This window comes from Bufo gargarizans, chromosome 7 (genome assembly GCF_014858855.1).
Source record: "Bufo gargarizans isolate SCDJY-AF-19 chromosome 7, ASM1485885v1, whole genome shotgun sequence".
NCBI classification, from domain to species: Eukaryota; Metazoa; Chordata; class Amphibia; order Anura; family Bufonidae; genus Bufo; species Bufo gargarizans.
The window spans coordinates 109467863-109494335 of NC_058086.1; the positions used below are offsets into that span (position 1 = coordinate 109467863).

The 26473-nt window shown below is 45.0% G+C and overlaps 1 protein-coding gene across 1 annotated transcript in view; it reads right to left on the reverse strand.

Annotated features, from left to right (window-relative positions):
- Positions 1-4730: 4730 nt before the first annotated feature.
- FAM78B (family with sequence similarity 78 member B) overlaps positions 4731-26473 on the reverse strand; it is a 149387-nt gene continuing 127644 nt past the window's right edge. Inside the window, exon 2 of the mRNA XM_044301872.1 lies at positions 4731-6884. Coding sequence (XP_044157807.1) covers positions 6362-6884 — 523 coding nt within the window. The 3' untranslated portion in view covers positions 4731-6361. The remainder of the gene's footprint in view (positions 6885-26473) is intronic.

Genomic DNA, 26473 nt, shown 5'->3' on the forward strand with positions numbered 1-26473 from the left:
CCCTCCTGTGACACACTCTGCACCTTTTTTGGGTTCGTCCCTTCTTTCCAGTATGGGGGACCACACCTAGAAAGTGTTGGCCAGGGACGATCCGGGCGCCTACAGTTCCCGAGGTACTCCGGCCTGCTCTTTCCCGGTCTGAAAAGATCAGGGCCTTGAGGACTGCCTTATAGAACTGAAGTAATGTCCCTGTGTTGCACAAAAGAGTTGTACATGGCAACCTGTACTAAATAGACCGCAACTTTTTTGTACCATGCCCGTGTTTTGCGCATGGTGTTATATGGCTTGAGGACTTGAACAGAGAGATCAACTCCTCCCATATACCGATTGTAGTCGACGATACAATCGGGCTTGAGGACCGTTGCTGCGGTACCTCGCACAGCGACAGGGGTGATGCCGGTACCATGAATTGTGGACAGCATAAGGACATCCCTCTTGTTCTTATACCTGACCAGCAACAGGTTTCCAGTGGTAAGGGCACGGGTCTCACCCCTGGGGAGAGGTACCTGAAGAAGGAGGGCAGTGAGGCCGCGTTGATTTTTCCGCACGGTCCCACAAGCGGACGTGGATCTGACGGCAAGGGATTGGAACAAGGGGATACTGGTATAAAAGTTATCCACGTAAAGGTGGTAACCCTTATCTAGAAGTGGGTACATAAGGTCCACACAAGTTTCCTGGTAACACCCAGAGTGGGGGGACATTCTGGGGGTTGAATCCGGGAATCTCGTCCCTCGTATACACGAAATTTGTAAGTGTACCCTGAGGTACTCTCACAAATTTTGTATAGCTTCACGCCATACCTCGCCCGCTTGGAGGGCACATACTGGCGGAAAATGAGTCTCCCCTTGAACGCAATGAGATACTCATCAACCGCAACCTCCCTATCAGGTACATAGGCCTCCATGAATTTGGCCCCAAAGTGATTGATGACCGGCCGTATCTTATACAGACGGTCAAGGGCAGGATCACCTCGGGGGTGACATGCATTATCTGAATAATGCAGACATTTCCGGATGGCCTTAAACCGGGAGCGTGTCATGGCCGTACTGTAAAGTGGGGTCTGGTATAGGACGTCCCCACTCCAGTACAGCCTGACACTGGGTTTCTTGACCAGGCCCATATGCAGCACGAGGCCCCAAAATGTCCTCATTTCGGCTGCACTGACCGGCGTCCAGCCACCGGGCCTGGCCAAAAAGGCGCCCGGGTGTTGAGCAACGAAATGTTGGGCGTACAGGTTTCTCTGCTCCACCATCAGATTTACCAATGGGTCACTGAAAAAATGACAAAAAAAAGTCATATTCAGTGTAGCCCACTGTGGAAATCGGGATTCCTGATTGCCCTACAAAACCAGGAATCACGGGCTCGTATCGCTCTGGGCTACTCCAGACTAGTTCACCGGCAGGGTGCGCCGGTGGATTTAACTGTTGGGCTGGAAAACTAGTACGAGCCCCAGAGCTGCTCGTACTAGGCTGGGCCACAGGGTCCCTAACATGGCAGTCCCCTTGCTCAGCCTGGCGGCGTCTCCGTCGCCTTGGGGGCTCATCATCATCGCTAGATGATGAGGAGGACGCGCATGACAACAGGAATGTGGGGTCATCCTCGTCCTCACTGGGACTCTCGGAGTCGGAGGCAAGCTGGGCGTATGCCTACTCGGCCGAGAACGTCCGGCGGGCCATAGGGGAGTGTGTGTCTGCGTGTGTATGTGCGTGTGTGTAAATCTTTATTTGGTGTGCGTGTGTGTGGGGGCATGGGTGTTCGCGAACTCACCCTAAAACTAACAGAAAAAAATAACTGAAAAAAAGGGCAAAAAATTTGGAAAAAAATATTCAAAACCGCTGATCAACCATCCGAAATTGATCAGCGGTGGGGTGTGTGATTCGCTAACAGTGCCGGCCACAGTCAGCGTACACAAAAAAATCCTGCACCCCAAAAAAGTTGGGGGGGGCAAGACCTGAGGGGTCTAGGGTCACACAGCTGTGCTGTGGACCCCAGACACCCTAACTTAGGGTGATGCAATCAAAGTTTGTCAAACTAACTTTCCCTTTATTTTCCCTGCCTAACCCAAACTTTCCCTATGCTTTCCCTATGTACCTGCGGTATAGATGGGGGGTGCTGGGGCACAGATCGGGTCCTGGGGGGCACAGATGGGGTGATGCTGGCACCGATGGACGACGTGCAGGCAGCTCCTCTCTTCTCCGGCTACGGAACACAAAAGGAGGAGGAGAGGAGCGCTTGCAACTTTTGAATCTGCCGCCGTCCTGCCCACCAACAAATCAGAGGCGATCCTGAGAGGTGATGTCACCATCACCTCTCAGGATCGCAGGATGGTGATTGGTGGGGTAAAACTACACCACTATCACCATCCTGTTCCGGGTTATCGTGTCTTCAGAGACCCGAATGACCTGCGGTTTTCTGCGATCGCCGACATGTATGATTCCGATCACCGGGCGGCGGTGATCGGAATCATACATGACGTACCGGTACGTCATGTGTCCTTAAGTACCAGGACATCATGACGTACCTGTATGTCATGTGTCCTGAAGAGGTTAAAAAAGTTGCTTGTCTTTACAAAAAAGTTGCATGTGCTTTTAAAAAGTCGCATAAGATAAGCATGGTCCACACTGGAGTGATTTTGTGCAATAGTAAATCTGTCTAGAGATTCATTTACAGAAAACTGGCGAGCATAGTGCAGAGCCAATAAAAGTTGCAAATGTTTGCGCAGTTTAGGCGATTGTGCAAAAATTTGCGACTTTTTCACTCCTTTATTCTGACTTGAGATAATGATAAATCTGTCCCATTGTCTGCAACAACCATCACCACCTTCTTATTTGCTGACACTAGTGCCTCTTAACACAAAAGTAGCAAGTGATCATTATTCATCCCACCAGGGAACCTGTATTACCTGACATACTTACCCTAAGAGGGCCTTTCTTTTGAGCCACTATTATTGAACATCTCTGGAGAAACTTGAAAATGGCTGGCAACTGACTTTCTAATGCAACCTGACAGAGCTTAAGAGGATGTGCAGAGAAGTATTACTGATTAACGGGTCTGAATACTTACATTAATGCAATATTTTATATACTTTTGCAATATCCTTTTCAATAAAAGATTAGCAAAGATTTCTAACATTCTGTGTTGACTTTCTCATTATTAGTGTCACGGCTGAGGATGGGGAAAACCCTCAGCCGTGCGATGCCAGAAGATGTTACGCGCTGCTTGACCAGGACGACAGTATTAGGGAGCAGGTCACCTCCTATCGCGTCCCTAAACTGACCCTGACTCCTATCCATATGAGTCAACCCTGAAGGTGGGAGGACTCATACACCATATGCCTTGGGGTCCCTACTAGCCCTCAGGATTGCCCTGGAACAAGGAGCAGGGTAAGACGACCTGTTCATTCTGGACACGAATGAACAGGAGTCTCACTGGCCAAGCTGCAGGGAAAGGAACATAAACAGCCTATGGATATGGCAGGAGGCTGAAAAGCACTTCCAGACCTACCTGCCACAGACACTCAGACTGGATCCCGTGCAAGACAGCAAGTGTCCACACCCAAACACAGATGGACACAGCACACACACAAACACACAGGAAGCCAGATCCATAGGTGCATAACATCACAAGGAAACATCAAGTGGACATCACATAAACTTAAGAATGACAATTTGTTTATGACCACAAGGGTGGCCCCCACTGGCAGATGGAGTTCACAGGAGGCTGCTCCAGCTAAGCATGGCTGAAGCAACCCCCCAGAGTAGAGATATTCACTAAGGCTTTATAGGCCCAAGTAGCCACACCCAACAGACACACCCAGTGTTCACACACACAGAAGGGAATTAACCCTTCAAACACAAGGCAAGGGAAGACGGCCACTTAAAGGGGAATACACACATAAACAAACACACTTCACCTGTTGCTGCGGGCAACGGCATGCGTGGCAATCATGTCCTGGGGATCAGCCATAGGGCTGAGACACTGCCACCACATGCACACAACACCACACGTTGCCACAGGCAACCAAGTGAAGGAAAGTGTCACAAAACATACCACTGGCCGTGACAATTAGGTATTGAATTATTTTAGCACAAGGCCACAACATCATACATGTGAAAAAATGCATTGTATATACTTGGGGAATGGATGTCTGCTTTAAAGGGATTTGCCACTTTCTGGTTACTGTTGACCAATGTGTTTTGTGAGATGACTTTATGGCACTTATTAATATAGTCTTTGTTGAAATTTGACTCCATTTTCTATATTTTACTCCCTTGTTTACAAAGTATTTTGTGATGTTCACACAGAGGTCCTGTCCACAGGATAATAGAGGGTCATGTAACCAGGCAAATCACCTCCATGTGATGTCTCCTCCATTCAAACACACTGCACCTGTACTAAACTCCCATCAGAACAATAACAGTTGTCAGGTGCACTGTATTTAATAGAGGAGACATCACATGGAGGTGATTTGCCTGGTCACATGACCCTCTAATATCTTATGGACAGGACCTCTGTGTGAACAGCACAAAAGACTTTGTAAACATGGAAGTATGCCTGATAAAAAATATACAGAATGGTACAGAATTCCAACAAAGGCTATAATAGTGCCATATAATCATCTCACAGACACATTGGTCAATAATAAACAGAAAGTGGCCAACCCCTTTAATGATCACGGTAGTCAAGACACATTTCGTTTTTGTATTTTTTATTTAAAGTTTAAAGAAAAGAACTTTGCTTTTTAGGTTGCTTAGAAATCAACACACACACTTGTTCCACTGGGATACTTAACATATTGTCTTTCCCTTGTTTGTATTGTAAGCAATGTACATTTTACTTATGTATTTGCTTTAGCTAAGTATCTGCATCTGAAGTGAAGAACAACTTTTGTCATCAGGGACAGAGAAGGCATTTCTCAGGGTATAGTTTTTTAAACATTCTCTTTTAGACCAGCAGTCGACAATGGAAAACATACCAGTATCCAGGTGAATACAGTCAGCAAATATGGGTCCAACTTCAGCGGTTGGCTGTAAATAGGGGATATTTGCAGAATAATTTTACAGAACTACTATAATGACTTTTACAGAAACTTTGTAAATGCATTGTTTTATGTATCTTGTATTGGTCCTAAGTAATAGTTTGCATTATGCCTTGTGCAAACAACCATAATATGGAGATGTAATGCAGCACACAGATTGACTACTGCCATGTGGCTTTGTACCTGTGTGCCACAAAAACACTGACTGCACACAGCTCTGACACTGACATGATGCCTTATACAAAGACCTACATTCTAGCAAGTTTTTGCTAGTTGTTTTTGGAAACAGTTGACAAGCTTAGCGTGGTTCTTATAATGTACAGTTGCATGCATATCACCAGAGCCAGCTCTGAACAGAGACAAACATAGCGACCGATTTAATGCACCAGCCTTTTAGAAAGGTTATTGAACTGAATTGTGCCAAACTTAAGGCACACACCTTGTAATAAATTTGGCGTATTTTGGACTGTCACAAAGTCAGAAAATTAAATTTATACCTGCTATGAGCAGGTATATATTTCCAGCAATGTTTGTGCCAATTTCAGGCTTTAGTATTGATAAAATCTGGCTAAACATTTTAGGCAAAGCCCTCTCTCTAAAGACTTTCCAACTTAAGACGAGTGCAGATCAGAAAGATTTTGTGCAATTTGTGACGTTTTGCTCAAATTGTGACTTTTGGGGCTATATTTATGCCAAAAAACAGAGTAAACTGATTAACAAATGTTAATCTTAATGTTTTTATGCAACATTTATCTCTATGTTAACTGAAAAATGTAATAAAAAGAAAAACGTACACTATAAATGGGAATAATTTCAGATTGAAAAGCATTACAAATTCAATCTATGTTTAATACATAATGGCATCTTCAGTTCAATGACTGAATATTTAAAACTGAAACATCTGATTCCTGCTTCCAAATTTTTATTTGTCATTGTATTGGTTAGGCAACAGGATTGCTGTACAATGCTTATTATCCCAATCTTAATAAATTCCCTGGAACTGCATTCATCCAAAGTGATGCTTTAGAAATGCAAAAAGCACCGCATACATGAGTCTAACTGAGAGTAGAGTCATTAACTGAGCATCTGTTTTTACTTCTGTTTGGCCACAGGCACTATGAAACAGTTATGGCGAATGCCTCTTGACTTCGGTCAAATAAATAAATTGTATAAAACTTTGTACACATTCAAAAATGTGCACAATAAATAATCACTGCAAAGAATAGTTTCAGCTTTGTCATCCCCATGCATTGTCCTCAAAGCTAGAAAGTAGCTTGAAAATCCCTTGTTTTCCTCTTCTCATTCTTGATATTTCATTCACTCCTACTTAGGAGGAATAACTATTACTGGTTGTCCTCTTTTCGGTCTCCACATTAGCACCTGCGCATCATTAGCATTAGGCTTTACCAGTGCATTTGGTGGGATTGGCTCCATGCGGCTTAAAATCCTTGGCTGTTCCTGCTGAGTCCTACCCACCAATTTTGCCCGTTTACCCAGTATCTGAGTCGGATCTACCTCAATATCAACCCTCATCCGCCATTTTATTGTTTGTAGAATGATCTTCTCCTTGGTGTTTGCATTCATAGCTACCAACCACGTTGTGAAACTTTGGTCTCTTTTAATTCTGGTGAGCATAGGCACATTGCTTTCACTCACAGGTACTGCCCATGTTACGCTGGGGTAGAAGTTGTCGTTCATGCTGACGGAGAACCTGGAAATTTTGTTTGTAGGGCCCATCAAGGTCACAGTTTCAGTGGTGTTTCCATACCAAGGGTAACTCACTCCATCCGAATCACTAATGGCTTTTACCCGTCCTTCTCTTAAGTCCGGGAGCTCCCAGCTTGACCTAGGAAGAAATAAAAAATATATATTTTTACATATCTTTTATGCCTAATTATTTTTTATTACTTTTTTAAGTCATAATATCCACTTTGAAGCAGAATTTAACAATTCATTCAGAAGGCTGGTTTACAGATATGCATTTGACAAAAGTTAAGAAGTTTATAGCAATACCCCTGGTGGTCTAGGATGGTGAATACATTTACACTAACAGCCCTAGTGATCTGGGCTTATAAAGGGGTTAATAGTAACGTAGTTTGTGCTCAGTGCTGTCCCTGCAGCCTGTGAAAGGAAGCTAAATGTATTGAATATAGCTAACCCTTCCTTTTCTCCTCTGTCTACACAGATCATTACAGGTAAGAAAATGTAGAGGTGAGGAGGACCAACTGACCTAGGCTCTATGAATTCCCAAACTCCTACTGTAGACCAAGGTCTGCCGACTGTATGGGTGGCTCTAGCTGCTGATATAGACGACTGCCATTTGTAATATTTAGTATTGCAGTGTATTTATCGGCAATCAGGACATCAGATATTTAAGTCTCCTAGTAGGGCTAAAAAAAGAGGAAACAGTGGCAAAACAGTTTTAGGGAGAGTTCACATCAGTGTTTTTTTTCTGTTCTCCTGATCCGTCAGAAGAACAGAAAAATAAAGAAAAAAACGGATCCTGTGCATTAGTTATGCACATTTGGCATCCGTTTGTGCCCTTTCAGTCTGAGATCCGTTTTTTTAGACCCCCAAAAAAGTACTGCATGATAATAAAATTGTATGGACCCAAAATGGAACCAATGAAAACTACAAGTATTCCTGCAGAAAACAAGCCCTTATTTAGCTCCATCGAGTTAAAAATCGAAATGTTTGAATTCTTTGAATGCAGCAACACAGAAACAATGTATATTCTAAAAACAAAGAGGTATTTATTATGCAAAACTAGAAATACATAACTTTTACATACATTTTGTAATTGTAGTGAACCACAGAATTAAAGCAATTGCATAACTTAAATTGCTTGGTTAATGCCCCCAAAAAAAAAAAAAACATGTTTTCCACACACAGAAAAAAAAGAGTTAAACAATACAATGTATGTACTATACTCCATTATGATGCCATTAAAAAAAAAAAATCCTACCCAAAAACGAGCCCTCATACAGTTACATTGACAGAACAAAAGTTATGGTTTTCGAAGTGCAGAGATGAAAAACTGAAAAATATTGCTGCATCATTAAGTGCCTAACTAAGGGTACTTTCACACTTGTGGCAGAGGATTCCAGCAGGCAGTTCCGTCGCTGGAACTGCCTGTCGGATCCAGCTATCCGGACGCAAACTGATGCAGATCCTTCTGACAAATGCATTGAAATACCGGGTTCCGGTATACATTTTTTTGCCTTTTTGAAGGTCTGCGCATGCGTAGATTGGAAAGCTGGATCCGTTTTGCCAGAACACTTAATGCCGGATCCAGCACTAATACACTTCAATGTAAATTACTGCTGGCATTCCGGCAAGTGTTCAATATTTTGGGACAAAGAGAAAACTGCACCACGCTGCGGTATTTTCTAAGTCAAAAAAACGTAAGAGGGACTGAACTGGTGCATCCAGAATGGAATGCTCACCATTCAGAATGCATTAGGATAAAACTGATCTTTTTTTTTTTCCAGTGTTGAGCTCCTGTGACGGAACTCAATAACGGAAAACAAAAAACGCTAGTGTGAAAGTACCCCAAGCCATGCCTTTAAGTGGTAAATATTTAGCTTGTTTGGCTGTTGTTGATTTGACTACCATTGGAAATATGCACCAGGGTGAACACTTGAACATGAGGCACTATGATGAGATTTTCCATGAAGAACATTTCATAGAATTTGTCTTTAAAGACGTGTATCACAACAGACAAAGCATGTACTAACTAACTATGGCCTCATGCACACGACCGTTGTGTGCATCCGTGGCCGTTGTGCCGTTTTCCGTTTTTTCCGCGGACCCACTGACTTTCAATTGGTCCGTGGAAAAATCGGAAAATGCACCGTTTTGCAGCTGAGACCGTGATCCGTGTTTCCTGTCCGTCAAAAAAATATGACCTGTCCTATTTTTTTGACGGACAACGGTTCACGGACCCATTCAAGTCAATGGGTCTGTGAAAGAACACGGATGCACACAAGATTGGCATCCGTGTCCGTGATCCGTGGCCGTAGGTTACTTTCATACAGACGGATCCGAAGATCCGTCTGCATAAAAGCTTTTTCAGAGGTGAGTTTTCACTTCGTGAAAACTCAGATCCGACAGTATATTCTAACACAGACGCGTTCCCATGGTGATGGGGACGCTTCAGGTTAGAATATACTGAAAAACTGTGTACATGACTGCCCCCTGCTGCCTGGCAGGTGCTGCCAGGCAGCAGGGGGCAGACCCCCTTCCTGTTTTTAACTCATTGGTGGCCAGTGCGGCCGCCCCCCCTCCCTGTAGTTAACTCATTGGTGGCCAGTGCGGCTGCCCCCCCTCCCTCCCCTGTAGTTAACTCATTGGTGTCCAGTGGGCCCCCCTCCCTCCCCTGTAGTTAACTCATTGGTGTCCAGTGGGCCCCCCTCCCTCCCCTGTAGTTAACTCATTGGTGTCCAGTGGGCCCCCCTCCCTCCCCTGTAGTTAACTCATTGGTGTCCAGTGGGCCCCCCTCCCCTGTAGTTAACTCATTGGTGTCCAGTGGGCCCCCCCTCCCTCTGCTGTAGATAACTCGTTGGTGGCCAGTGGGCCCTCTCCCCTCCCTCCCCCTCCTAATTAAAATCGCCCCCCCTATCATTGGTGGCAGTGGAGAGTACCGATCGAAGTCCCAGTGTAATCGCTGGGGCTCCGATCGGTAACCATGGCAACCGTGACGCTACTGCAGTCCTGGTTGCCATGGTTGCTTAGCAATTTGTAGAAGCTTCATACTTACCTGCGAGCAGTGATGTCTGTGACCGGCCGGGAGCTCCTCCTACTGGTTAGTGACAGGTCTGTGCTATAGGCAATGCGCCGCACAGACCTTTCACTTACCAGTAGGAGGAGCTCCCGGCCGGTCACAGACATCGCAGCTCTTCAGGTAAGTATGAAGCTTCTACAAATTGCTAAGCAACCATGGCAACCGGGACTGCAGTAGCGTCCCGGTTGCCATGGTTACCGATCGGAGCCCCAGCGATTACACTGGGACTCCGATCGGTACTCTCCACTGCCACCAATGATAGGGGGGGCGATTTTAATTAGGAGGGGGAGGGAGGGGAGAGGCCCCACTGGCCACCAACGAGTTATCTACAGCAGAGGGAGGGGGGGCCCACTGGACACCAATGAGTTAACTACAGGGGAGGGAGGGGGCCCACTGGACACCAATGAGTTAACTACAGGGGAGGGAGGGGGGCACACTGGACACCAATGAGTTAACTACAGGGGAGGGAGGGGGGGCAGCCGCACTGGCCACCAATGAGTTAAAAACAGGGGGGGGGGGGGCTCTGCCCCCTGCTGCCTGGCAGCACCTGCCAGGCAGCAGGGGGCAGTCATGTACACAGTTTTTCAGTATATTCTAACCTGAAGCGTCCCCATCACCATGGGAATGCCTCTGTGTTAGAATATACTGTCGGATCTGAGTTTCACGATGTAGCTCATATCCGACAGTATATTCTAACATAGAGGCGTTCCCATGGTGATGGGGACGCTTCAAGTTAAAATATACCATCGGATTGGAGAAAACTCCAATCCGATGGTATAAAAGAACTCCAGACTTTACATTGAAAGTCAATGGGGGCGGATCCGTTTGAAATGGCACCATATTGTGTCAACGTCAAACGGATCCGTCCCCATTGACTTGCATTGTAATTCAGGACGGATCCGTTTGGCTCCGCACGGCCAGGCGGACACCAAAACGACTTTTTTTTCATGTCCGTGGATCCTCCAAAAATCAAGGAAGACCCACGGACGAAAAAACGGTCACGGATCACGGACCTATGGACCCCATTTTGCGGACCGTGAACAAATACTGTTGTGTGCATGAGGCCTATTTCACCACGACTTTTTAGAAATAACGCATAGGTGATAAATGTCCATCATGGGGAAATTCATTTAATCAAAGGCAAGTTTATTCTCAATTAGATGAGATCATGCAGATTTCATTTTGACAATGTTAAATAGAAGAGCAAACATAAAGGTTTACATATATACAATTTAAGGATAATTTATATAGTTATGGTACCAAAATGATTTGTTCCAAATGAACAACATTTTTCTATCTCAAGAGACCTAGGTTTTGTCAAATCCAACACAAATTGACTAAAAAGATACATGGCAGACATCTTAGGCTGACACTTCATGTGCATGGTGGACCCACACAAGGATTAGTCTCAATGTGGCTAACCTATTGCTGTTTCCATATAGAAAGTTGGTTCTTATTCCCATAATTTTTTTCCATGTTGTGGATGAATACTTGTGCATATTCTTTTCAGATGATTTGAACACATGCATTATATGAGGACTGATAGCAGAATTGCTGAAAAATTATGGTATAGGTTCTCAAAAGAACTAGAAAATTGCAATACGTAACATTTTCAATTTGAAGATCACTAATGATCAAAGATAATTCACATGGGTATTCACATGGGGAAAAACGCTTATTTTGCTTGTTTTGTAAAATCACACCTAGTTTCCTCATTAATTTAGTGTGATCATAGCTTTTGTTCTTCAGGAGACACCCATATTTCCATATGAAAATTACAATCCTTTTATATACAGTATGTTACTGTTGTACTCCAGTCACACATAAGGCTGCGTTGAAAAAAACATGCTGTCTGGTAGTATTACAGTAGTAAAACACAACTAACACTCTAAATAAAGGTAGAATACTGCACAAAGCGATACAATAAAGGAGGTTTACATTATTTTAAACATGGTCAGAAGTAAAATCTAGCATCCTCAGTCAAACAAGCAAATCTTCAGGCTAGTATGTAGTAATCAGAAAGACTTTAAAGGGGTTGTGCAAGAATGGGGAAGGGGGTTAGTAAACCCCTCTATTCTGCCAGACCTGCAAAGGAATGATGACTTACCTTCTTCTCCTGCGATGCTCTTCTGGGCTCCATTGATGTCAACATCTGGTTTCACATTGCCACAGCCGATCACTATCCATGGCGGTGTCCAGCTCCGATTGCATCATGTGACCATTTGTCATGATGTAAGGGGAGCTGGACACCTACTGCAGGCAGTGATTGGCTGCGGCAATGTCAAACCAGATGTTAACATCAATGGAGCTCAGCAGAGCATTACAGGCCTGCAGGAGAAGAAGCCAGCAGCAGGGAGCAGGTACCATTTTCCCTTCAGCAGGTCCTGCAGAATGGTTCTTGCCAAACCCCTTTAAGTCTTATGTAACACAATTACACAATTGTTAAAGGGGTAGTCAGAGAGCTCTAAAAAGTCACGTTTTAAATCGCAAGCTGATCAAGCATTGAAGCCCCAGTGGGCACGCTGCCACCCGGCTGTCTCACAGGCACACTGCCACCCTCACCCCATGATGATGATGCCCCCTCTTCATGATTAGAGATGAGCGAATCGAAGTTGACAAAGTGGAATTCGCTCTTAATTTCAGGAAAAATTTGATTTGCATTGAATCCGAATTTCATCATGCTTCGTGGTAATTAATCAATTTTTTTCCTAAAATGGCTGCTGCACACGAGGGATCACCCACAATGCCATGCATGCAGCCAATCAGCGGCCAGCCAGCCAGCCCCTGTGATGTTACAGCCCTGTAAATAGCCTCAGCCATCTTTAATTCAGCCATTTTCCAGTGTACTTAGTGCAGGGAGAGACGTCGGCAGGCGCTAGGGAAAGATTAGAAAACTTTTATTTTGCTGAATAGAAGTTCAGGGAAAGAGCATTAGAAGTGTAGGGAAAGGATAGGGAGGAATTATTCTAAAGTATTGAAGCAGAACTGGGTTCAATAGGGGAGTGTACAGCCTGGGTAATTAGGAGCAATTCTATTACACCTTGTTGTTCTGACTGAGGATCCAAATTGCCATTATACAGCTGCTTTTAGGTTTGCAATAAATGATACTTCTGTAACTCCAGCAAACCGTTCTGTTTATTGGGGTGCAAGTCCTGTGTGATACAGCCATTAACGGGTGTATTACTAGGAAATGTCTTATTAGCCCTTGTGCGGTGCAGTTATATGTTCCAAAGCCTTTTTTGGCGTGTATAAGTGGGAAAAAAGGGCTTATTGGCCATTGTGTAGTGAAGTGAGAAAATGACAGCCCTTTTTGGCGTGTATTACTGGCAAAAAAAAAAGTTTTATTTGAGCAGTGAAGTGAGATGTTCTAAACCCTTTTTTATAGTGTACTAGCAGAAGGACTCGACTTTGCATGGGTATATTTCATTTAATGTTTGTGTGTGTCGTTAAAAGATATTGACAGTATTCCCCATAACAGTGACCTCCACAGTCCCCCACCCCTTAACACTGACGCCCCCACAGTGCCCCACCACTTTAAAATGGGACCTTCACAGCAGCCCATCCCATTAATTTTGACCTTCACAGCAACCCCCCCTTTAACAGTGAGTTTCACAGCACCCCACTCCCTTAACAGTGATCTCCACAGTGCCCGCCCCTTTAACAGTGACCTCCACAGCACCCTGCCCCTTTAATGCTAGGGGCACATGTGTCGCGCAACATTTTGCCTCAACAATTTTAATAATGATAGGCTATGGTGTCGCACTGTGACATATGATGGATTTTCTGTGACTGTCGCATCGCAGTCGCAATATGTCAGATGTCGCAGTTAAACACAATAGACTATCATTATAAAAATTGTCGCGCGACACATGTAGCAGTGTAGTTGTGCCCTATGTGTCATGCGACTTATTATCACGTGAGACATGTCGTTGTGTAGCCCTAGCCTAAAGTTGACTTACAGCAGTGAAGAAAAATGGCTGGGTTTTATGGAAACCTGGAGTAAAACTGTGTGTATGTGGAGACTAAGGGCCTGCGAGCTTCTATTGGCTGATAAGGAACATGTAACCGTGTGTATGGCAGTTATGAAGAGAAAGACTTGAAGGCTTGTATTGACTAATGCAGGTCATTTTTGGGGAATATCTCAGGAACGGTAAGTCCTAGAGAGCTGTGACCCCCAAAAGATTTCTTCCCAGGTAGCAAGGGATGTGCATACCAAGTTTCGTTGAAATCAATGGTTGCGTTTTTGAGTGATTGTGGAACATACTTATATACGTCCTTCTTTATATATATATACAGACGTGGACAAAATTGTTGGTACCCTTTGGTCAATGAAAGAAAAAGTCACAATGGTCACAGAAATAACTTTAATCTGACAAAAGTAATAATAAATTAAAATTCTATAAATGTTAACCAATGAAAGTCAGACATTGTTTTTCAACCATGCTTCAACAGAATTATGTAAAAAAATAAACTCATGAAACAGGCATGGACAAAAATGATGGTACCCCTAGAAAACACAGAACATAATGTGACCAAAGGGACATGTTAATTCAAGGTGTGTCCACTAATTAGCATCACAGGTGTCTACAACCTTGTAATCAGCCATTGGGCCTATATATATGGCTCCAGGTAATCACTGTGTTGTTTGGTGATATGGTGTGTACCACACTCGACATGGACCAGAGGAAGCAAAGGAAAGAGCTGTCTCAAGAGATCAGAAAGAAAATTATAGACAAGCATGTTAAAGGTAAAGGCTATAAGACCATCTCCAAGCAACTAGATGTTCCTGTGAGTACAGTTGCACATATTATTCATAAGTTTAAGATCCATGGGACTGTAGCCAACCTCCCTGGACGTGGCCGCAGGAGGAAAATTGATGACAAATCTAAGAGACGGATAATCCGAATGGTAACAAAAGAGCCTAGAAAGACTTCTAAAGAGATTCAAGGTGAACTTCATGCTCAAGGAACATCAGTGTCAGATCGCACCATCCGTCGTTGTTTGAGCCAAAGTGGACTACATGGGAGACGACCAAGGAGGACACCATTGTTGAAAACGAATCATAAAAAAGCAAGACTGGAATATGCCAAACTACATGTTGACAAGCCACAAAGCTTCTGGGAGAATGTCCTGTGGACAGATGAGACAAAAATCGAAGTTTTTGCCAAGGCACATCAGCTGTATGTTCACAGACGAAAAAATGAAGCATATCAAGAAAAGAACACTGTCCCTACTGTGAAACATGGAGGAGGCTCTGTTATGTTCTGGGGCTGCTTTGCTGCGTCTGGCACAGGGTGTCTTGAATCTGTGCAGGGTACAATGAAATCTCAAGACTATCAAGGAATTCTAGAGAGAAATGTACTAGCCAGTGTCAGAAAGCTTGGTCTCAGTCGCAGGTCATGGGTCTTGCAACAGGACAATGACCCAAAACACACCGCTAAAAACACCCAAGAATGGCTAAGAGGAAAAAATTGGACTATTCTAAAGTGGCCTTCTATGAGCCCTGACCTCAATCCTATTGAGCATCTTTGGAAGGAGCTGAAACATGCAGTCTGGAAAAGGCACCCTTCAAACCGGACACAACTGGAGCAGTTTGCTCATGAGGAGTGGGCCAAAATACCTGCTGAGAGGTGCAGATGTCTCATTGACAGTTACAGGAAGCGTTTGATTGCAGTGATTGCCTCAAAAGGTTGCGCAACAAAATATTAAGTTAGGGGTACCATCATTTTTGTCCATGCCTGTTTCATGAGTTTATTTTTTTACATAATTCTGTTGAAGCATGGTTGAAAAACAATGTCTGACTTTCATTGGTTAACATTTATAGAATTTTAATTTATTATTACTTTTGTCAGATTAAAGTTATTTCTGTGACCATTGTGACTTTTTCTTTCATTGACCAAAGGGTACCAACAATTTTGTCCACGTCTGTAGATTAGCGGCAAAAAAAGTATTATTTCCGGTCAGCAGTGCAGTTATATGTTCTAAAGCTTTTTTGGCGTGTATTTGTGGCAAAAAAAAGTATTATTTGCCATTGTGTGGTGAAGTGAGAAAATTACAGCCCTTTTTGTCATGTATTAGTGGCAAAAAAAAGTGTTATTTTACGTTCAGTGGTGCAGTTATATGTTTTAAACACTTTTTTGGCGTGTATTATTGGGAAAAAAAGGGCTTATTAGCTGCTGTGTGGTGAAGTGAGAAAATTACAGCCCTTTTTGGTGTGCATTAGTGGAAAGAAAAATGATTATTTGCCATTCAGCTGTGCAGTTATATGTTCAAAGCCTTTTTTGTCATGTATTAATGGCAAAAAAATGTTTTATTTGCTGTTCAGCGGTGCAGTTATATGTTCTTAAGCTTTTTTGGCGTGTATTAGTAGCAAAAAAAAAGTATTATTTGCTGTTGTGTGGTGAAGTAACAAAATGACAGCCTTTTTTGGGGTGTATTAATTTCCTTTTTATTTACTTATTTGATCTAACAGTATGTCAGATAGAGAGGTGACAGGCCCTGCACAGGGGAGGGGCAGAGGCATAAATGTTTCTGGCGCAGACACAGGTCGCAGCAGAGTAAGAAGACGTGGCAGCACTTCCAGAGGCCTGAGCTCCCAGTGTCAGCTAGCAGTCATGTCTAGACCAGTAACTTAGCGGTTCTTGAATGGTTGACTTGGTCATCCATTTCGTCCCAGCCAAGAGTTAGTGGGTTTGTCACACAACCCTTAGTTGGCATGGCCAGGGAGCAGGCCCTGTGCCTTCACCTGTCCTCAACCTGCCTCTGTCCTTTTCTGTTACCTCAGCCAGCTCCACTATACAGAGAGGATGCGCTACTAGAGGACAGTCAACAGCTACTGCAAGATCTGGAAGAGACATCCGCCGCTTTCTCCGGTAGGCGGGCAAGTAGTGATGAGGAGAATGGCGTGGGAGCTGGTGTTGCGAGCAGTCAGGCACCTGGCTCAGAGACTGTTGAGGAGGACATCAGTGATGTGCAGACAGTACTTGATGATGATGTAGCCGATTGGGAGCCTATCACAATTGGGAGCCGGGTGATGAAGGGGCTTCATCATCATCAGGAGAAGAGGGTGGCAGCTTGCGCGTGAGGCAGCGGCGGAGCCAGCAAGTCGGTAGTGTGGCCGGGAGTCAGTAGGGTACCTACTCAGGGGTGTGGCAGTTTTTAGTTAAGCCACCGGAGGGGGTGAACATGGCCATTTGCCGAATCTCTGGGGAGAAAGTGAAGCGTGGCGTAGGCACTATGGCCCTGCGTCAATATATGCAGCATCACCATTAAGTGGCCTGGGAGAACCGTGGCTCCAATGTGGTGGTCCAGCCTGCAGCAGCAATCACTGCATCACCCAGTGGCATGCACCCGATTTTAGGCAGTCAAGGCTCCACCACCTCAGCCGAAGGGAGCTGCCTATCCTTCCCACCATCTACCAGTCCTGATGCTCCTGCTCCTTGCCCTCCTACTCCTCATTAGTCATTCTGTTGGCAATCGATCACCGAAGTGATTTCCAAAAGACAACAGTATGCATGCACTCATCCAATGGCGCAGAAGCTGAACGAGCTTCTGGTCAAATTGCTGGTGCTGAAGTCCCTCCCTTTCCAAATGGTGGACTTTGCACCTTTCAGAGAACTGATGGCTTGTGACGAGCCGAGATGGAGGGTCCCAAATTGTCATTAGTTTGCCAAAAAGGCAGTACCAGCCCTGTACAAATATGTAGAACAGACGGTGGCCCAGTCCTTGAGCCTGTCGGTGTCTGTCAAAGTGCAGACGTGTGGAGCTGTAACTACGGTCAAGGACAATATATGTCCTTTACGGCCCACTGGGTCAATGTGGTTCCTGCTCAGCTAAACCAGCAACTAGGCCAGGTGACACCGCTTCCGCCTCTATGTTCTCACGCTGTTGGTCCTGCGACAATGTCCACCTCTGCCTCCTCATCCTCCACCATGTCCTCACAGTGCTCCTTCAGCTTGCCACATGTGCAGGGCACAGCGGTGTCATGCTTTTATACACCTCGTTTGCCTGGGCTATCCGAGTCACACAGGGGAGGAACTGCTCCATGTCCTTCATCAAGAAATCGAATCCTGGCTTTCTCCGCGACAACTCAAAATCGGAACCATAGTGACCGACAATGGGAAGAACATGGTGTCGGCGCTGCGTCAAGGAGGGCTGAGCCATGTGCCCTGCATGGCGCATGTCGTCAATCTAGTTGTCAAGCGGTTCCTGAAGTCTTCCATCGATATGCAAGACATCCTAAAAATGGCCAGGAAACTTTGCATGCACTTCAGACAATTGTACCCCGCCAAGCACACCCTCCTTGAGTGCAGTGGCAGAACGGGGTCCCCCAAAATAGGCTGATATGTGACGTTTTCTCCCATTGGAATTCCACCCTCCATATGTTAGACTGACTATATGAACAGAGAAAGGCCATAAACGATTTTTTTATGATCCAAGCGGACAGGAGTACTCCCCTGTGTAACTTCGATGTCAACCAGTGGCAGCTCATGCGTAACACCTGCCGTTTGCACAGGCCCTTTGAGGATGCCACGTTATTTGTCAGTCGCCAGGACTATGGGATGAACAACGTCATTCCACTGATTTATATCCTGGAACAGATGCTGGCACATCTGGCTGGTCAGGGAACTGGAGAGGTGGCACATACATCTGACGGCCACATGAGCCTTGTGGGGGCTGAACTGAAGGAGGAGGACATTGGAGCACAAGCAATGTGTAGCAAAATGGGTAGTTTTTCTACACAGGTGACAGGAGAGGAGGAGCAGGAGCAGCCGGAGGAGCAAGAGGGAGATGAGGAAGATGAGGCAGATGATCCAAGCACACTGTGGCAGTATGCAGTGGAGATGGAGGCTGGGAGTCCCTCCAAGCCACTGGCGCAAATGGCCCACTGCATGCTAACTTGCTTGGGTAGTGACAGCCGAATTGTCACCATTCGGCAGAGGGATGACTTCTGGCTCTCCACCTTGTTGGATCCTCACTACCTGTCCAAAATGGGGGCCAGTTTTACACCCGCTGAGAGAGAGGACAAACTGAACTACTATAGAGACATCCTATTTAGTCAGTTGTCCGCTGTCTATCTGCGCCATTGTCCATTCTCTCGCAGGTCTGACCAGGGGGCTCTCTGCACTCTTGTTCCACTGCCATGGCTGCTGTGGAGGGGTGGGGGGTTGTAGCAGTACCAGCTCCATCAGCAGCAGCTTGAGTCTAGAGTCGATGATAAGCAACTTTCTTAACCCACCTAGTGAAGAAACTACTCACCAGCAGCAGCAGCTAGACCTGGAGCAGAACCTGAACCAGAAGGTGGTGGCATACTTGGACAGCACCCTCCCCCCAACATTGAAGATCCACTGGACTACAGGGCAGCCAAGCTGGATTTGTGGCCGCAACTGGCCGAGTTTCCACTGGAAAAGTTGTCCGGCCAGTAGTGTGGTATCAGAGCGGGTGTTCAGTGCGGCGGGGGCCACAGTTACCCCAAGGAGAACTTGCCTGTCCACCCAAAATGTGGAGAGACTGACCTTTGTTAAGATGAATCAGGCGTGGATCAGCCAGGATTTCCACCCACCCATGCCTGATACATTAGATTATATAATCCATTCTGCCTCACCCAAACCTTGACAAAAGAGACTGGTTTCTTCTAGCTACCTGCCTCAGCTACTATTCTGATGCTGCCACCCACCTGATGCCACACATCTGATGCCAAGTCCTCCTTCTTACACCCACCAGTCAGCGGCTACTGTTATTGCCACTCACCTCCCCACTCTGTCACCAGGTCACTCTGTGGTATCGTCATGCTGCTGCCATCTCACCACTTAGGTCTCCTCATGCTGCTGCCACCTCCACAATGTCATTGTGCCATTCTGTGGCCTCCTCATGCTGCTGCTGCCACCTCCACACTATGTCATCTTGCCACTCTGTGGTCTCCTCATGCTGCTGCTAAATCAACACTATATCACTGGGTCACTCTGTGGCCTCCTCATGCTGCTGCTGCTACCACCTCCACACTATGTGACCTTGCCGCTCTATGGCTTCCTCATGCTGCTGCTAACTCAACACTATGTCACTGGGTCACTCTGTGGCCTCCTCATGCTGCTGCCACCTCTAACTATGTCACTTTGCCACTCTGTGGCCTCCTCATGCTGCTGCGAACTCACAACTCTGTCTCTGGGCCACTCTGTGGTCTCCTAATGCTGCTGCCACCTCCACACTCTGTGATTGTGCCACTCCGTGGCCCCCTCATGCTGCTGCTGCCGCCACCTCCACACTATGTCACCACTATGTGGCTTCCTCGTGCTGCTGCTAAATCTACACTATGCCACTTGGCCACTCTGTAACCTCCTCATGCTGCTGCCACCTCCACATTATGTCACCTTGCCAGTCTGTGGCCTCCTCATGCTGCTGCTAACTCAACACTATGTCACTGGGCCACTCTGTCACTGTGCTACCTCAACACTATTTAAATGGGCCACTCTGTGGTCTCCTCATGCTGCTGCCACCTCCCCACTATGTCATTGGGCCACTCTGTGGTCTCCTCATGCTGCTGTTACCTCAACACTATGTCATTGGGCCACTCCGTGGACTTCTCAAGCTCTTCTCCCACCCTCCCCACTCCATGACTGGGCCACTATTTTGCCTTTTTGCCCTGGTTGACATAATCATTTATTTAACCCTTCTTCGGATCTGTCAGAAGGAAGGACAAATGAGACGCACAACGGATCCTGTCTGTGTAGCAGCAGTAAGGCCTGTATGGTCCCATCAGAATTGGATTATGATTTGGTAGCCAAAAGCAGGAGTGGGTACAAAACACAGAAGACATGCAAATATTCCATTCACTTGTCATCTTTGTTTTGGATCCACTCTTGTTTTTTTGCTTTAGCAAAACTGATGGATTACTGACCAAATGCTGACCGAGTGAAGGTGGATGCTCAACAGACAGAATCAGTTTTTTGGGGGGGGTTATTGTTCTGATGGCTCAGAGGAACGGCAAAATAATCAGTCAACACAAACTTACTGCTGATACCCTCCACACTCTGTCAGGGGGGCTCTACTTGTAAAAGCGTTTAATAGAACAGGTTCTGTAGACATCTACAGTCAGGTCCATAAACATTGGGACATCAACACAATTCTAACATTTTTGGCTCTATACACCACCACAATGGATTTGAAATGAAATGAACAAGATATACTTTAACTGCTGACTGTCAGCTTTAATTTACATCCAAATCAGGTGAACGGTGTAGGGATTACAACAGTTTACATATGTGCCTCCCACTTGTTAAGGGACCAAAAGTAATGGGACAGAATAATAATCATAAATCAAACTTTCACTTTTTAATACTTGGTTGCAAATCCTTTGCAGTCAATTACAGCCTGAAGTCTGTAATGCATATACATCACCAGACACTGGGTTTCATCCCTGGTGATTCTCTGCCAGGCCTCTACTGCAAATGTCTTCAGTTCCAGCTTGTTCTTGGGGCATTTTCCCTTCAATTTTGTCTTCAGCAAGTGAAAATGCATGCTCATTCAGGTCAGGTGATTCACTTGGCCATTGCATAACATTCCATTTCTTTCTCTTTAAAAACTCTTTTGTTGCTTTTGCAGTATGCTTTGGGTCATTGTCCATCGGCACTGTAAAGCCCATGCAATGAGTTCTGAAGCATTTGGCTGAATATGAGCAGATAATATTGCCCGAAACACTTCAGAATTCATCCTGCTGCTTTTGTCAGCAGTCACATCATCAATAAATACAAGAAAACCAGTTCCATTGGCAGCCATACATGCCGACGCCATGACACTACCACCACTATGCTTCACTGATGAGGTGGTATGCTTAGGATCATGAGCAGTTCCTTTCCTTCTCCATACTCTTCTCTTCCTATCACTCTGGTACAACTTGATCTTGGTCTCATCTGTCCATAGGATGTTGTTCCAGAACTGTGAAGGCTTTTTTAGATGTCGTTTGGCAAACTCTAATCTGGCCTTCCTGTTTTTGAGGCTCACCAATGGTTTACATCTTGTGGTGAACCCTCTGTATTAACTCTGGTGAAGTCTTCTCTTGATTGTTGACTGTTGTGAAGGGTGTTTTCTTCACCAGGGAAAGAATTCTTCGGTCATCCACCACAGTTGTTTTCCGTGGTCTTCCGGGTCTTTTGGTTGCTGAACTCACTGGTGCGTTCCTTTTTTTTAAAGAATGCTCCAAACAGTTGTTTGGGCCATGCCTAATGTTTTTGCTAGCTCTCTGATGTTTTTTTTTTTTTTTTGCAGCCTAATGATGGCTTGCTTCACTGATAGTGACAGCTCTTTGGATCTCATCTTGATAGTTGACAGCAACAGATTCCAAATGCAAATAGCACACTTGAAATTAACTCTGGACCTTTTATCTGCTCATTGTAATTGGGATAATGAGGGAATAACACACACCTAGCCATGGGACAGCTGAGAATCCACTTGTCCTATTACTTTTGGTCCCTTAACAAGTGGGAGGCACATATGCAAACTGTTGTAATTCCTACACCGTTCACCTGATTTGGATGTAAATACCCTCAAATTAAAGCTGACAGTGTGCAGTTAAAGCACATCTTGTTCGTTTCATTTCAAATCCATTGTGGTGGTGAATAGAGCTAAAATTTTTAGAATTGTGTCGATGTCCCAATATTTATGGACCTGACTGTATGTGGAATCAGCTGACAACAGTGTAAAAGGAGTGCACGCTTTCACGCTACATTAGGATCTTGGGCCTCTGCAAGGTTCTTTATACCTGGCGCTAGCATCGACCTATAAGGCTGAGTTCACACTTGAGTTATTTGGTCAGTTTTGGCCCCGTAACTGCCCAAATAAGTTATGTGTGCAGTGATTCTAAGATCGAAGCCTGTAATGTGTGTGTCATACTGACTCACAGTAATGTTTCACTACCACAGCAGACACAGTGTTCTACACCACTATACAGGCTCTCTGCAGCCAGGAAATAGCTGTATTTTAACGCGATTCACCGCAAATAAATTTGTATCATATTTTCAGGAAAAACGGCAAACCGGCCGAAATTAATTTTTGAGAAATTCGCTCATCTCTAATCATGATCTACATCTGTTTGGTCGTCACTTGTTTCACACTCACTTGTCTCTACGGCTTGCTTTCCGTCCTGGGATGCGGAGCAAAATGTATCCGTCATGACCCACAATGGAAATCAATGATGATAGATCCATTTTCTATGACACAATAGAAAACGGATCCATCCCACATTGACTTTCAATGGAGTTCACGAGAGATCCGTCTTGGCTATATTAAAGATAATACACCCGGATCCGTTCTTAACGGATGCAGATGGTTGCATTATCAGTAACGGAAGCATTTTTGCTGAACCCTGACGAATCCAGCAAAAACGGTAGTGTGAAAGTAGCCTAACTATATGACTAAAATAACGGATTCATTCGGAATGTCGGTGCACTAGAACGTGATGCTGTGTGCATCACGTTCTAGTGCACCGACATTCCGAATGAATCCGTTATTTTAGTCATATAGTTAGGCTACTTTCACACTACCGTTTTTGCTGGATTCGTCAGGGTTCAGCAAAAATGCGTCCGTTATTGATAACACAACCATCTGCATCCATTAAGAACGGATCTGGGTGTATTATACAACACCAGCCTTTAATACTGAGACACACTAACTGTATCACTAAAATATTTAGTGATGTATCACTAAAATAACGGATTAACTCTGAATGTCGGTGCACTAGAATGTGATGCACACAGTGATATATGACACCAGCCTTTAATACTGAGGCACACTAACTGTATCACAAAAATAACGGATTAAGGCCTCCTGCACATGAACGTGTGCTGCCCACATTTGCGCCGTTCCGTGGGCATGACCCATTCTCTTTAATGGTGCGGAACAGAAGCACGGAACGGAATCCTACGGAAGCACTACGGAGTGCTTCCGTGGGGTTTCGTCCCGTACTTTCGTTCTGCAAAAAGATAGAACATGTCCTATCTTTTTTGTGGAATGGGCGGATCGCAGACCCATTAAAGTGAATAGGTCCGTGATCTGCTGCGGCTGCCCCACGGTCGGTGTTTGTGCATTGTGGCCCTCACAAAAAAACAGAACACATACGGAAATGCATCCGTATCCATTCCGTTTTTGCGGAACCATCTATTGAAAATGTTATGCCCAGCCCAATTTTTTCTATGTAATTACTGTATACTGTGTATGCCATACGGAAAAACGGAACGGAAACAAAAAAACTGAACAACGGATCAGTGAAAAACGGACCGCAAAACACTGAAATAGCCATACGGTAGTGTGAAAGAGGCCTAAATGTTCAGTTGTTCAGTTTTTTCCGCGCGGGTGCAATGCGTGTTGATGCGTTTTTCACGTGCGTGATAAAAAACTGAAGGTTTACCAACAACATTTCTTAGCAACCATCAGTAAAAAACGCATCGTACCCGCACTTGCTTGCGGATGCAATGCGTTTTTCACTGAAGCCCCATTCACTTCTATGGGGCCAGGGCTGCTGTGAAAAACACAGAATATAGAACATGCTGCGATTTTCACACAATGCAGAACTGATGCGTGAAAAACAATGCTCATGTACACAGACCCATTGAAATGAATGGGTCAGGATTCAGTGCGGGTGCTATGCGTTCACGTCACGCATTGCACCCGCCTGGAAAACACGCTCGTGTGAAAGGGGCCTAAGGCCCCTTTCACACGGGCGAGATTTCCGCGCGGGTGCGATGCGTGAGTTGAACGCATTGCACCCGCACTGAATCCTGACCCATTCATTTCTATGGGGCTGTTCACATGAGCGGTGATTTTCACGCATCACTTATGCGTTGCGTGAAAATCGCAGCATGTTCTATATTCAGCGTTTTTCACGTAACGCAGGCCCCATAGAAATGAATGGGGTTGCGTGAAAATCGCAAGCATCCGCAAGCAAGTGCGGATGCGGTGCGATTTCCACGCATGGGTTCTAGGTGACAGTCTATTCACTGAATTTTTTTCCCTTATAACATGGTTATAAGGGAAAATAATAGCATTCTGACTACAGAATGCTTAGTATAATAGTGCTGGGAGGGTTAAAAAAAATAAAAAAAGTTAACTCACCTTATCCCCATGATCGCCTAGTTCCCGGTCGGTCTGTTCTTTAGCTGTGACTAAAGGACCTGTGGTGATGTCAGATCACATGCTCCATCACCATGGTGATGGACCATGTGATTGGAGCATGTGATCTGACATCACCAAAGGTCATTCAGCCCAAGCCCACAGCTAAAGAAGAGACCGACCGGGAACTACACGATCATGGGGATAAGGTGAGTTAACGTTTTTATTTTTTTTAACCCTTCCAGCGCTATTATACTAAGCATTCTGTATTCAGAATGCTATTATTTTCCCTTATAACCATGTTATAAGGGAAAATAATACAATCTTCAGAACATCAATCCCAAGCCCGAACTTCTGTGAAGAAGTTCGGGTTTGGGTACCAAACATGCGCGATTTTTCTCACGCGAGTGCAAAACGCATTACAATGTTTTGCACTCGCGCGGAAAAATTGCGGGTGTTTCCGCAACGCACCCGCACATTTTTCCGCAACGCCCGTGTGAAACCAGCCTAAGGCTCCATGAAGTAACATAGATTCCCAGCAGTGGAAATGTGTCGTCACCGTCTGTGACAGCAAAATAACATAGAATATTAAATGAGTTTTCTGAGTTTCAAAATATCAAATTGCCAGCTTTATATGCAATAATATAAGAAAAAGCCTCACACACTACAGGGCTCCAGTTGTGCTCCACTAGTCTCTGCTTAGCTTGATGAAGTTGTAACCTGGCACTAACACGATCACTGAAGGCAGTGATTGGCTGCAGTGGTCAGATGTTGACATGCTATTGCTTCAGCAAGCTATAGACAGACAGGCAAGGGATTTCTGGGTTTGAGGGCTCATGCACACGAACTGTGTGCTGCCTGTTCCATGTATTGAGGACCATATATTGCGGTCCCGAATGCACAGGCACCGTCTGTGTGCCTGGCGCAGACCGATGCAGACCCATTCAACTTGAATAGGTCCATGATCCGTCCACACCGCAAAAAATAGAACACTTTCTTATTTTTTTGGGGTGTGGAGACATGGACAGAAAACCCAATGAAGCACTTCATAGTGCTTCTGTTCCACACCCTCCGGATTGCGGACCCATTCAAGTGCACAAATAGCCGGTGCCTGTATATTGCAGATCCTCTATTTGCGGCCAACAACGGTTGTATGATTTTTTTTTTTAAAGCCTAAAAAACTGTAATTACTTTTGCTGTATTTACTGTATTAGGAAATACATATATGCAGGCATGTGTGGCATACACAGCACTGTGCATGGGTGCCATGTGCAGTAGATCAGTAATACATCAGCATGCACAATAGGGGTGAATGACTGAGCTGCAGTGCCAAGTACATTCTTCAACATCGAAACTGCAACACAAAGACAGAAAAGTCGTTGAATTATGGAAATCACAGGATTGAGAGACTTGTTAATGATATGCAAATGATTAAAATATGTAAGCAAAAAATTCAACACATCTTGAATTATTCAGTATTCAGTACCATTCTTAGAAATTCATGCACTTACATGCCTTGGCATGATATCAGTGAGGTTATTAATGGTTGTCTG